General features: G+C 42.0%; 2 protein-coding genes across 3 annotated transcripts; one reads left to right on the plus strand and one right to left on the minus strand.

Annotated features, from left to right (window-relative positions):
* The first annotated feature begins 479 nt into the window (after positions 1-479).
* Positions 480-6,777, plus strand: rbbp4 (retinoblastoma binding protein 4). 2 transcript variants are annotated; one of them, XM_078267964.1, is made up of 12 exons: positions 480-676; positions 1,291-1,441; positions 1,544-1,689; positions 1,980-2,153; positions 2,347-2,462; positions 3,321-3,481; positions 3,604-3,730; positions 3,942-4,019; positions 4,359-4,435; positions 4,600-4,657; positions 5,145-5,255; positions 5,919-6,777. In XM_078267964.1, the coding sequence occupies exons 1-12, from the start codon at positions 661-663 to the stop codon at positions 5,979-5,981; spliced, it is 1,278 nt and encodes a 425-aa protein (XP_078124090.1). In that variant the 5' UTR covers positions 480-660; the 3' UTR covers positions 5,982-6,777. The 2 variants fall into 2 exon arrangements, with proteins under 2 accessions (XP_078124090.1, XP_078124091.1); XM_078267965.1 differs by having other exon boundaries at positions 1,294-1,441.
* Positions 6,778-7,187: 410 nt separating this feature from the next.
* sync (syncoilin, intermediate filament protein) lies at positions 7,188-11,289 on the minus strand. Its single transcript, XM_078267720.1, has 6 exons — positions 11,190-11,289; positions 8,432-10,048; positions 8,127-8,341; positions 7,733-7,940; positions 7,460-7,584; positions 7,188-7,380 (listed from the first exon to the last, which is right to left on the minus strand). Exons 2-6 carry the CDS (start codon positions 9,983-9,985, stop codon positions 7,332-7,334), a joined length of 2,151 nt encoding a protein of 716 aa, XP_078123846.1. The 5' UTR covers positions 9,986-10,048; positions 11,190-11,289; the 3' UTR covers positions 7,188-7,331.
* Between the last annotated feature and the right edge of the window lie 2,732 nt (positions 11,290-14,021).

The following is a 14,021-nucleotide window of genomic DNA, read 5'->3' on the forward strand; positions in this document are numbered from 1 at the left end:
GTTGCTTACAGTGTTAGTGTATATTTGACAGATATTTGCACGTTTAAATGATCTGTTTAACACTATACATATACATTTTTATAATTAACTGAAATACATAATTTACTGTTCTGAATTGGAGGAGGTCACAATAGAATATGTAGTGTATTGATTCATTTTTAAATTTAATAAACGATAGCTTCGTTTTTATGAATTTACATTTGTAAATGTGATATTTTTGTCCTTTTTTTTGGATCTTTCTGATCCGACAGAAGGTCAGTACTGATGTAAGATTAAATTAATTTTAAAATGTCTTGTTTTAATCTTTGGGAAAAAGCATTTATGTAGTAGGCTAGTATGGTATGGTCCCAATGTCTGATTTAGGCACTTGAAGGCAACATCATACGGCCTCCTGCTGCCCTCTGCTGGTCAGCACGAGCTGCGGCGCTCTGATTTGTGGGAGGACGGCCCTCCCGCTTGGACAGAGCGCGCGAATGCACCCACCACGTCTCTCACAATCGGCTGCTTCACGTTAGCTGTTAGCTTAGCGTCGTTTTCTGTGCCTTTACGCACCGGGGATCTGCTGGTACACCAGAGGTGGACCTGAGACAAGGCTTTTTGGCTCCGAATCTCAATTGTCCTAAAGTATCTGTGGGCTGTCAGTTACTCAAGATACCTGCAATGGCAGACAAAGAAGGTAAGTTAAGGCGAAAGCTTTTGTTATGGTCAGTTTTTAACCGACATCTCTTAGCTAGCTTTAGCTATTTGGCTAGCTTAGGTAGCAGCTAACGTTAGCTGCCAGGGCTGATCGTAATCAGTCATAACAAAAGCCGGTTGCATTTTCATCTTGTAAGATGTAACAATCTCCGTTTCAGTGTGCAGTTCTTGTTTTCAAACCAGTTGACGTTGTCTATTATATACCCTAGTTGCAAGTGAGGCCGCAGCGCGACACAGTAGTTATAATAAGTACGTACGTTATGTTAACACTAGCAAGAGCATAATCACGATAGCCTGGTAAGCTAACGTTAACGGTGATGTGTTTCTGAAAACATACTCCCATACTGCTACATAGTGAACACTACTCAGGCCTTGAGCAAAGACAACCTTAAACAGCTGTTGATTAAGTGCCATAACATTAACTATTAATGCATTGACTATCGCTGAGATAACGCTACACTGGCAGTTTACCTAATAAACTGGCACCCTCAGTCAATGAAAGCTATAGACGCATCTTTCAGGTGTTAAGTTAGATGATTGATTGTCTCCCAACAATTTTTGTTTTCACTTACTTCACTGTGTTTCCTCTCTCAGCAGGAGCATTTGACGATGCGGTGGAGGAGAGGGTGATAAATGAGGAGTACAAGATCTGGAAGAAAAACACTCCATTCCTCTACGACCTGGTTATGACCCATGCTTTAGAGTGGCCCAGCCTCACTGCTCAGTGGCTGCCTGACGTCTCCAGGTACATGCTTTTACACATTGGTCCACTAGTAATTCTCACACATACCAACATGTACTCTTTTAATAAGTGTGAATGACATAATTCCACTCCCCCCTTTACCAGGCCAGAGGGGAAGGATTACAGTGTGCACCGGCTGGTGTTGGGCACCCACACGTCCGATGAGCAAAATCACCTGGTCATTGCCAGCGTTCAGCTACCCAACGATGATGCCCAGTTTGAAGCCTCACATTATGACAGTGAAAAAGGAGGTGGGAGACTTGTTCAGTCACATGCTAAATAAGTGTGAATGTTCAGACAGGCAGACTTTTCATGTACTGTATATTTGTAGTAGGTCCATGTGTTCTAAAGAGACGGATAACATGCCTGACTGACATGACTAATTTTCTAACCTGAATAATGCAGTACAGTAATAATAAACGGATACATAGTTATATTCTTTATACCTTTTTAAACATACTGTTCTAGAATAAATTTCCCTTTTGACAGAAAATGATGTATTATCTTAATGTAAACATAATGTCCCTGTATTTCCTTGCAGAGTTTGGAGGCTTCGGCTCAGTAAGCGGAAAGATCGAGATAGAAATCAAGATCAACCACGAAGGAGAAGTGAACCGTGCCCGCTACATGCCCCAGAACCCCTGCATCATCGCCACCAAGACCCCCACCTCAGAAGTGCTGGTGTTTGACTACACCAAGCACCCTTCCAAGCCAGGTACATGGATCACACACAAAACACAAGGCACTGCTAAAGGTGGAAAGTTGTTTTGAAAGTACAGTGGGCCATTTGGTACCGTTTGACTAACTGGAAAGTATTTTTGTTTAACACATCGTCATTACTGCGTATCTGCTTTTGTTAATGCTGTGAAAGAAATAGACAATGTGCATTTATTTTGTATTGTCCACAGATGCCTCTGGAGAGTGTCACCCTGATCTGCGTCTCAGAGGCCATCAGAAAGAAGGCTATGGTCTCTCCTGGAATCCAAATCTGTCCGGCTCTCTCCTTAGTGCGTCAGATGACCATGTAAGAGAAAAGTCAGGGTTCATTGCTGTGTTCAAGTATTATCATGTATCTTTCCATATTTGGGGAATATATTCGAAGCACTTTTCCGCTGAGCGTTACTGCGCAGCCTCCAACTGAGAGAGACGATGTAGATGTGACGTGAGCAATCTGTCTGAAAGTTGTAAGTCTTCTGGTAGCTGTGCCAAGAGAAATCTCAATCATTCCCAATCTTGCGGAGACGGAGAGCGTAGGTATATGTAAGGAGATAACATAGGAACAGGCTAATTATTGCTAACTAAAATGCTAGTTAACATTAGTAATTAAACTTAAACAGCTAATGTAAGTTGAAACTGCCTGCGAGCTTCTCCTGTACTATACGGTAATTCCTCTACTGTGCGACAGTAAGTTGCGTGGTTATGACACAATCGTTAGCCTATTTTTACAAAAACGGTTGCTACGGAGCCATAACGTGAAATACAAGGTAATGGAGCCTTTTATACATTGTCGTGTTTCTTTAGAAATAAACAATGGACAAATAGTCTTTAAATGCTTCAGATGTAAAGTTATTCGCTGTCAAAGTGACGCCAAAATGAATGGCAGTCAATGGAATGCTAACGGGATGAGTGCTTGTTAGCATCAAAATAGCGCCATATGATCTACGGGTTGTCGACAGATGCTTACCCCCTTGATTTCCTCCGGGTGCTCCGGTTTGCTCCCGCCATAAAGACATGCATGCTGAGTAACTAGGACTACAGTTGAAAATTAGCCGACTGGCTAACACTGGCGCATTTACAGAAATGTTGATTAATGTGCATTGTCCTAATCAAAAATAAATAAATCTACATGTCCCTTAATAGCTCATCTTTTTCTAATCTGTAGACAATCTGTTTGTGGGACATAAGTGCTGTGCCAAAGGAGGGGAAGATAGTAGAGGCGAAGACGATTTTCACTGGCCACACTGCCGTGGTGGAAGACGTCTCCTGGCACTTGCTCCACGAGTCTCTCTTTGGATCTGTAGCAGACGACCAGAAGCTCATGATGTAAGAAGCTCGATATTAAGTCAAATGTGAAGTGAATGAGACGGCCGTAACGGTTCACCTGAAAGGTTGTGTGATCTCGCATCTCCACAGTCCGTGAGTGTTTTTGTCCTTTTTCACCTCAGTTGGGACACTCGTTCGAACAACACCTCCAAACCCAGCCATGCAGTAGACGCCCACACGGCAGAGGTCAACTGTTTGTCATTCAACCCTTACAGCGAGTTCATCCTTGCCTCTGGCTCTGCAGACAAGGTAATGTAATATTCCACCACATCTTAATTGTCATCATTTCGTTTAAATTTACAGCATGGGGGTTCAACTCTGTGCTAACATGTGCATTTAATAACGCTTTGACTTAATGAATACTGGTTGTATTGTTGCTGTTGTGTAACGGCAGTGTTAGAAAACGCAGAGATCAAGATAAATCTGGCAGGTGTTTGTAATATCTCTCTTCCACTCACAGACCGTGGCTCTTTGGGACTTGAGAAACTTGAAATTGAAGCTGCATTCCTTCGAGTCGCACAAGGATGAGATCTTCCAGGTAGGATACTTATTGCTCATGGCATCGTATTGAAACAAGGAGAGCAGGGGGTGTTGTGTTTTTAAATCTGTATAGTCAGTTAAAAGACAATGGATGAGTTTGGATCGCAATGATGCAATTTGAAAGTTGAGATCAAAACGGTTTCCTGTTGCTTGGAAAAATGTCTAATATATGGGTCAAAACGTTGTCATAAATCTAAATTATCGACACTTGCCAAGCAAACACACGTACGCTGAGATACACGTTCCTGACAGAATCTTTAGTTGGAGTTTCAGTCGTGTACGTCTGCATTGCTATTCAAGGTCATTTTAATTTGAGTTCTGTGTCTGGCTGTTCCAGGTTCAGTGGTCGCCTCACAATGAGACCATCCTGGCATCCAGTGGAACAGACCGCCGCCTCAACGTCTGGGACCTCAGGTGAACAACTTAAACAACAACGAATTTGGCTGTGTCGCATCGCAGCTCCATAGCATGTGAACAGAACGTCTCCCCAATGTAGTCATGGGGTTAGTCATACTGTAACATTGTTTAGTACCAAGTTAAACTCTGGCCGCTTTTTTTTTTTGTGTGTGTGTTTGTAGTAAAATCGGAGAAGAGCAGTCACCAGAAGATGCGGAGGATGGCCCCCCCGAGCTACTGGTGAGTCTCATTGAAGCCTGCTGAACTTTGGAAGTTGAGATTCTCTATTATTGGTAACATCAGCACTGTACAGTCCTTCCAGAAAAATGGGGAGTTTTGAGAGTGTGATTGTTGCGGGCAAAAATCCTTGATTATGCGGCACGTTTTCTTAAAAAATGCGATGGAATATGCGGGATTTTTATGCGATGAAATTGCGGGAGCTTGCAAAAATTGCGGTTTCGTCATGGCTTCATCGCAGGGTTTGCATAAGATATGTGTGACTTTTGCAACGAAAATGCGGGGATTATGAAAGCATGCAAGCCCCACATATTTTGCGTGGAAATCGGCAATTTATGCGGCGAAAGTGCGGCGTATTTGAAAAAAAATGTGGCCTCCCCGCATAAATATGAGGACTTTGGCTGATTATGCGATTGCATAATCACGTTTTTCTGGAGGGACTGACTGTATCGTAATAATGAAAATGATGGCGTTTTCTTCCATCTCCTAGTTTATCCATGGAGGCCACACAGCCAAGATCTCCGACTTCTCCTGGAACCCCAACGAGCCCTGGGTCATCTGCTCGGTGTCTGAAGACAACATTATGCAAGTCTGGCAAATGGTAAGACGGCTGAGGCCACATGTTATAAACGCATTTTTACAGGCAGAGAGCATGATTCCTTCTAAGGGCGAAGCGTTTTCCCTCAAAGACAGACAATATAGAATATAATGAATTTTGAAGCAACACGTTTAGGTCACAGACAGCAGGCGGCTCTGCTCCCAGGATCCCATGTCTCGTACCAAAACTACTACATGTGGATCCAAAGCAGGCAGCAATGCATTTTCAGGGAAAAGTCGTGTGATAGGAAGTTCCTACGCATTTCGTCTATCGACTGCAAAGAGAAAATCTCGGTCAAGATTGATTTTTGATATATCATTTGGAGTGATTCAGTGAGGGCAAAGTGAGGAGACGGAAAAGAAGGAATGGTAAGTGTATTAACCCAGTTGTGTGTTTACTTCCTTCAGTTTGTAATACTAATACTAAAACACCTGTCTTTTCTGTAACACTGTACTGTGATAGATATCAGAAAAGCTAGCAGTTAGGCATGTAGTAGAGTTTTCTTAAAATTCCTAAAATGTGGCTCTTTGAAAGCCCCACAGTTCATTTTTTTCTGGTTGTCCTGTACTAAAAAAAAATAAAAAATAAATGCCACTGACTTGTAAATACATCTTAACAACCTGACGGTATGTGGCGGAATGAATGACACACTGCTTCTCTATTTAGGCTGAGAACATCTACAACGATGAAGACCCAGAGGGTTCAACAGACCCTGAAGCCACAGCGTAACCCTTCCGCCTGCTGTGTCTTAACCTACAACCTCATCACAAACTGCCAAACTGCCACCTCTGTACTTCCATGCAGCTACTCCCCCCCCTCCCCTCCCCTCCCAATACCGTGGGACAACGATGCTGTAAACCACTGTAAATACAAGAAAGAGAATTAATCATGTGATCTCTTTTTGAATACTCGCAGTGAAGAACTCTTTAAACTGAGTAACTTATTTCCAGAAGAATCTCACCTTTTTTCTTTTTTTCTTTTTTTTTCTTTTTTTTTTGAGTATAAAAGATATATTTTTGTAATCAAATTGGCTCTCCCTTGAACACTGAAATGTTTTAGCAAATGCTTTTTCAATAATAATAAAAAATATTTTCTAGAACCTAAGATGGTGATCTTACTGTCAGCCCACAACAAGCCTCCCTCTGCACATGTTGGATCAAAAGCTAAATGCAGTTCAGCTTTTTGACAAGATGCCTAACATAGTGACAGTTGCTGTGACTTTGATAGAGGTTGTTTGCGGGCTAGCTTATGGTCCTAAAAAAAAAAAAAAAAAAAAAAGTTTCATATTTTCCCTGCTTCAGTCGGGTCAACACCTAATTGTCCTGGACGCTGATTTTCGCACCAGCTTTACAATACATAAAATCAGTTTGAAATGTCCATTTGTGGTCCCACCTCCCCTTACCTTAGTCATACATTAATCATTTAAATGTTGTTGTGATATAGATTAGTGGTTGAACTTTTTCTATGTTCAATATTTTGTATTTGTACAGTGAGTGCATTCTTAATAAAATGTGTTTCATTGGTCTTTGGGTCTGCTGGGTCAACGTTTCTCAATATGAATGTGTTACTTACAAATTGTATCAATAGGACTGGTGCCTTGGTAGTAAACAACCCTAAATAATCCTTTTAGCGAAGTGTCTGTTATGCCTCATGACACTTTGCTTAGACCTTTCATGTGTCTGGCATGACGTCTCGTTGCTTTCCTGTCTGCTGAACTTAACTCTCACCCTATTACTTTGTCCCACTGTTTAGTTCTTCAGCCATGTTGCCCTTATAAGTACATGAACCCCTCTCAGCTCTTCATGCAGAGACATTAACTCGTCAGTCACACTTGGATTACAACCAACACAAAGCCTTTATTCATAACAAAAACCTTTCTACAAGCTGCAGTCTAGTTAAAAAAAACGATTTTATCGTTAGTTTTATTTTATTTTAGTTGTTTAATTTAACAACAGCATGACTCTTAATGTGTGTAAAGTGCATTCATTGAAACTTGGGAGTTCACTATGTTGCAGATAAAAACGGTCAGTTGGTTATTAACTCACAGAACTCAGTTTTTTTTAATTAAAGAACATACAATCATGTTTTCTCCTCATTGCCACAGTTGTTATGGTCCTTAATGGCAGCCCTGTAAGAAAAATGCTTTAATTAGAGGTTTTCCCTAAAATAAATATTTAATATTTACAGTATAGATGAACAAATTTTACCTGAAAATGAGTAGTTGTTCAGTTAGGCTGTCTCTCAGATCCTCTGTCTCTTTGGTTTTTCTCTTCTGGATCTTTAACTCTGTCTTCAGCTCTCTGCTTCTGTCTTCCAGACAGTACACTGTCTCCTGTAAGAATGCCATAGCTTTATTGCTTTGTGTATCGGATGACCCTGCCTTTGTCTGATACACAGTTCATTTTCTTAAATTTTCTGTCTTTCTTTCCATCTTCCTTGGCCATTTTACTCCCACCCCTCACCCCTGCCATGTTGCGTACCTTGTACTGCCCCACATCCTCTCTCCTCTGTAGACAAATGAGTTTGAGTTTCTCCTCCAAGCAAGCCCTCTGGAGATTCAGCTTTTGGATCTCCTCCTTTAGGGGTCTCAATTGGGCCTTCAGCTCCTTGGCCTGCTCTTTGGCTTTCACCAGTGCTCCGGCTGTTGCCTCCCTTCTCTTCAGCAATGTGAGCAAAATGGGTTCATACCTGGCCAAGACAACCATTTAAAGTTTGAGAATTTAATTTAATGAAAAGAACTATTTAATTAGACAATAAAGGTCCATGTAAAGTGTAAAAAAAAAAACAGAATAATTATGGTGACCACATTAAAACTTAAAAAAAAAAGAACATGACTTTTAGTCATGGAAAACCAGTACTAGACAGTGTCAGCACCTGTCCTCCAGTGCTTTCAGCCCACCCTGCAGATACTGCTGAATGTCCCCACAGGAGTGCCTCCTGCACTGGGTCAGCTCGTCCTGGGTGTTGGAGGTCTGACTGGAGCGCTGGGCATGAAGCTCTGCTTGTAGTGCTAAGAGCTGCTGTTGTTGAGCCACCCTGAGCTGGGAGGCCTCTTCTTTCAGCTGGAGCACCAGCGACTGCAGCTTCTCCTGGAAGATGGGAAGAAAGAGATGTTTACGTCGAGGTCTTCCTCTGAAATCGGATGTACAGATAAAGATTTTTCTTGAGGAGTTTCTTACCTCTTCTCTCTTTAGGAACTCCACCTCTCTGTGCTGGGTGTTCAGGGCAGCCTGGTTGTGAGCACAGTCCCTAGCCATGGCGAACAGCCTCCTCTTCAGCTTTCTATGCTCCTCATGCAGGCCCTGTCTCTCCAGGTTTACCTTCCACAGCATCCTCTCCTCCTCTGCTCTCTCCTCCCTAAGGCTCTGAATCTCTTTCTTCCTCTCCTCTCTTCTCCCCTCTTCCTCCCTCTTCAGTGTGCTCATCAGCTCTGCCACTTTTCTATCAATTCGCTCTTCTGTCTCCTCTTCATTGCTCCCCTCTGCCTCCTCTCTGTCTTTATTCCCTCTCAACTTCAGCACCTCCTTCAGCAGTTCCTTCCTCATCTTTTCTAACCGCTCTACCTCCTCTATGCACTCCTCCATATGAGAACCTAGTGCGCCTAGTTCATTCATGTAAGATCCCAGATCGATGGTTTCCATTTTGAGCTCCTGTCTCTCTTCAGCTGGCAATTCAGTGTTGTCTATTTCAATCTTAGTTACGTCATCCTTTGTCTTTGCATCTTCATTAGTAGACATATATCTTGTCTTTGTCGCCTCACAGTACATCGGATCATTTTCTGTACTATATAATTGCATTGATGGCCCTGGAAACCTGAACTCAGAATCAAGACCCACCTGGTCTTGCGATTCCAGTGTTTTTATTGAGAAGCCACCCATGTTGTCAAGGCTTAGCATAGGATTATGCTGGCTTCCATTTGTTGCTGAACCCAGTGTTTCCTTATTTCTGCTTTCCTTGAGAACTTGCTCTCCTCCTGCATGTTGACCAGCCCAGGATTCTAATTGCATCGGCTGGGTCTCCAACTTCATTGGCCTTCCTTGCTGTACGGGCACCAGTGTTGTACCCCTATAAAGATGAGGAGTCTTACTGATGTGTACATATTCTTGGCTTGCATCTGTAGGCCAGCCTTGGGGCTCAAAGTCCATCCCAGATTCTTCCATACAGCTCTCCAGCATGGCCAACATCCCCAACAGTTGACCCTCATACTCCACCATGGTGTCACTCAGTTTGTTTCCCGCTGAAGTGAGAGGCATTGTGTTTTGACGAGAAGCTTCTGTGCTGGCTCCACACCTGGTAATGATGGGGCCCAAGTCTTGAGACTGGCCTTGTGTTGGCTGGTTTTCTGTTCCAGCCCCATCCATATGTACGTCAATGTAGCTTGTGGAAAGATATGCTTGGGGAGAAATACTTGTTTCTCCACAGCTCTCCATTGCGTCTTCCTCTTTGGTGTGGCTATGAGTTGATTCAGTCAGGCTTGTTTCATTGTAAGTTGCTGAGAAGTGAGAACCAAAGGGGATACCAGTGAGCTTCTCACAGCTTGTCAGTAAGTTATCCATCTCCTGTAAGTATGGCTTAATTAAAGCTGATTGATTCAGTTGTGTTCCTGTGAAAGTGAGTCCAGATTGTGCCGTGTTGCATTCACTTTGTTCCATTAAGGTTCTGTCTGGATCGGCATCCTCTTCCTTAATGAAGAGAGGCTCGAACCCAGTAGATGAAATGTTATCGTCCTCCATTGGTTTAGCCTAGTTCTTGTAGCCACTTCTGATGTAGAAGTCTCCTTTACAATCGTCTCATCCCTTGACAAAAGCACATGAATATGTTAGACAACCTAGCTAATGCATATTAAGCATGATAGCTGTATTTGTTGGCAGTCGTCTTGCATGTTACAAATACAAGGCCTGGCCTGCCCTGATGACATGCCAGCAGTGGAGTTGGGTTACTATTTTGGCCAGATGTCTGTGTAAGTTATGCCGATGTCATTAGCACATGTAGACATGTAGAGGTGGGCGAGGGGGCAGTTTTAGCAGATGGTATGCTACCAGCAGCTGTCCTGCAAGGCTACACGCCCCAGGGACTGCTTGGCAATGATCAGACACACACCTCAAACAAGCATTCACATGAAAACTGCAACACTACTTATATAAACACATACAAAGGACTTTCGTCTGAAGCTCCAACAAGTTGTATTACATAGATTACATTAGAGAGCATATTATCATAACATGTCATTGTGCTAATGGATGGGCATGATACATTATCCCCTGGTGAATAACGTAGCTGTAATTTCACCCTTTCAGGTGTTTGCCAATACTGGCCAGAGACTCCCAGAGTGTAAATTGATCAAATTGACCCAATACTGTTATCGGCAGAGATTAGTAATGTAGAAAGGGCATTGAAGACAATTGTGACATTCATTTGATACCTGCTGTTTTCTGTCCAAAACCTCCTCGACCAAGTTCGAAACGCATCTTTAGCATTTGTATTAAACAAGGTCAGATCATACGAATAATATGAGTACTAAAGTCTACAAGACTGGACAGTGTTGTGCTATGCATGACTGACTAAAGCCCTGGGGAAGACATGATAGTCACCAGCTGTCTTGCTGCAGGCCAGGCATGGGCACAAGACACATTCCTTTAGACCTCCAGCACCCAAATACAGTACTGGCCTATATCTGAGAGCATTCTAAACACTTAGTTTTTGTCTTTTGTGTGTGTGTGTGTGTGTGTGTGTGTGTGTGTGTGTGTGTGTGTGTGTGTGTGAGTGATACGCTTTTCGTTTTTTTAACTACTAAATTAGTTTGGAGTTAGTTATTTGGAAGTTGGGAGCAGCAGGAATGGTTAGTTTTTGGATTTTCTTCAGGGACTTTCATTCAAATTTGAACAACATCAATTACACAAACCATCATATGTAAACATGAAATATAATAGTACTTACGTCTGTGTGTATGCTTGTTTCTTTTGCCCTTATGCAGTATCCTCAGGATGAATTCATTAGAAATCAGTTGCGGTTCAAACGACAAAGCAAAGTGAGCGGCAAAGAGTGAGCGGGAGCAGTGTGTGCAAATGAAAGGGGGGGGAGTGTGAAGACAGTTGACCCAGCCTCCTCTCTCTCTGTCAGTGTGCTGCTATGTGTGACCATGACTACCTCAGTTCTGTTTAGGTTTATTAATAAACACTGGGCTGGGCGAAAGAGGAGCCACAGCCAGCAGTATCAACCTCGAGAGGCATAAAGGATTTGCCAAAATGGCCCCTTTAAGAATTATACTTAACACCTGGTAGCCTTATGTAGTTTATAACCAGTTTGTCTAATTTTATATTTGTTGGAAGATATGAAAGGACCTCACAACAACCTCTCTGAAAAGTGTTTTTATTGTCCGAAAACTTGCATTTTCATGACTCGAGTCAAGTCGTGTGACATTGTTGATGTACAAGGAGTAATTTGTCACAGTAGTTTCAGATTAAATTAAAGGTGTAACTGCAATAGAAAGCACAATCAAATAAATACCTGGGTAAATGTTTCATTAGTTATAAGAAAGGTTTAGTAAGGTCATTACTTTTTGCATCAGCAGAACTTGCAGCACACAGACATCTCGGAGTGACTGGTGGAGTTACAGCTGGATGCATTTATTATGGCTGTTGAGAGGCGTGTGTGTGTGTGTGTGTGTGTGTGTGTGTGTGTGTGTGTGTGTGTGTGTGTGTGTGTGTGTCTGTCTGTCTGTCTGTCTGTGTGTGTGTGTGTGTGTGTGTGTGTGTGTGTGTGTGTGTGTGTGTGTGTGTGTGTGTGTGTTAATGATGAAAGAGAACATAGCTCCAGGATTCTACCCGTGGCTCCTCATTATCAAGTCTTTAAATAGCACCCCTCACTTTACTGTCCAGTTCCCACGGGAGGATTGGTTTTCCCCTAAACTTGTGACCCCAACAATGGACCACAGGTGGTCTTCTGTAGGACTGAGGAGAGGGCAGAGATGATGAGACAGGACTGTCAAAGACATGAAAAGATGTGGCAGCTGTAGAAGAAAGGAATAATGTTCAAGGGATAAAGGAGGAGATGATGGAGATGATGAAATGCTAAGAGAAATTATATTTTTTTACTCCCAAAACAGACCTTTTTTAGGCAAGATTCTGCCTTAATTTTCATATTTCCTAGCTTTCATTAAACACTTTTTGAATATTTCTTAAAGGTGCCCTGCCACACGTATTTCATTTCTTTGTGGTAATGTCTAAAGTTCTACCATGGACTCTGTAACATTTTTTTGTGGAAAAAATGCCTTGGTTACCTTGTTTCAAGCCATTCTAGCTTGGTATAGAAAGCCTGCAGGAAGACTCAGCTCGATTTGTGCCAGTTCTCATTAATATTCAACGAGCTAAGCTGCTTGACTCTGACTAGCTAACAGCTAGCCAATGAGAACCTGGCTATCAGCATCCTTTACCCAGCACAACTGGGCAAGCTCATGAATAGTAATGAGCTCAGGCAACACCTGTAATGGCACCTTTAATAAATAGGGACACATATTACAGTCAAATGCCACAAGATGGCCTCACAGTTTAATTTTACCTCATGTCATCCTAAGGTTAACTTAAAGGGAAATGTTGAGTTTTTAACTTTGAACAGCCAGTTTAGTTTCAACCTCTCAATCCATTCTTTCTGTAGGCTTTTCTATAAATGCAGAAATTAATTAAATAGTCATGATTAAACTATAAATACAAGATCAAAGCACAAATATTGTAGCACTTGTATTTTAACAAGACTAGATGACAGACATTACCTTAATGCGGTGGATAACTAAACACCTTTGTCTATCTAAGATGAATTTACTGTGAATTCGACTTTAGAGTATTGACATGACCCTTTTAACTGAATAAACCTTTATATGCAGTTAACACCCTATAAAATAATGACGGTAATTCCTTTGAGATTCTGATTCCGTGTTTCCATGAAAAAATGTCATCACTTGTGCTAAAGAAAATATGTAATGTTTATCTAATTCCCCCTTGTTGACCACTGTGACTGTGTTTTGGCAAGCCTAGGCTTTTGGGAGAGAGACGGTAATTTACATAAAGTTATGTCCAGGGATTAACTGTTTCAACACACTGTTCAACTCTGTTGTGCTAATGCACACCCACACAGCCACTGGGATCTAGAGAGAGACTTGAGACTCTCCCTCACTTGCCTGCTATAAAAATCATCATCTTTTCAGTCTCTTTCTATCATTTCCTCATAGAGGATGGAGAGTTCAGCAGTGTGTGTGTGTGTGTGTGTGTGTGTGTGTGTGTGTGTGTGTGTGTGTGTGTGTGTGGAGTAGGACAAGGGGGAAACCAAATATTTAAGGGGGCATTGTGGTTGAGGACTGAATGTCCCACTGAGATAGACCACATTCTGGACATTAACTTGGACTGGTCTGTTAGTGTTTGCTTAAATTTGCAGTACTGTTCAAACTCACCAGGACATCCTGTCAGTGTGTCCTCCTCTTCCTCCTGTTTCTCTTCTCTCCATCCCTTAATCTGTCTCACAAACAGAAGTAAGGCATCACTATCCAGATAAAGCTTAGCTTGTCAATGTTTATTTTTATTTTTTTCCTGGGTCACTAGTTTCCTTTGGTATATTGTGGATATGTGGAACATACAGGGTCTCTTACATTAACATTGTTTAAATGTAAACCTTTTTTGCCATTTCGGGCTGGCAGCACAGTATTTCTTGGCTCAAAATTGGCCTTTGGTGGAGAAGCACCTATGCAGAACAGCATGCAATGTATTATTTACTAAAATC

This window comes from Sander vitreus, chromosome 14 (genome assembly GCF_031162955.1).
Source record: "Sander vitreus isolate 19-12246 chromosome 14, sanVit1, whole genome shotgun sequence".
Lineage (NCBI taxonomy): Eukaryota > Metazoa > Chordata > Actinopteri > Perciformes > Percidae > Sander > Sander vitreus.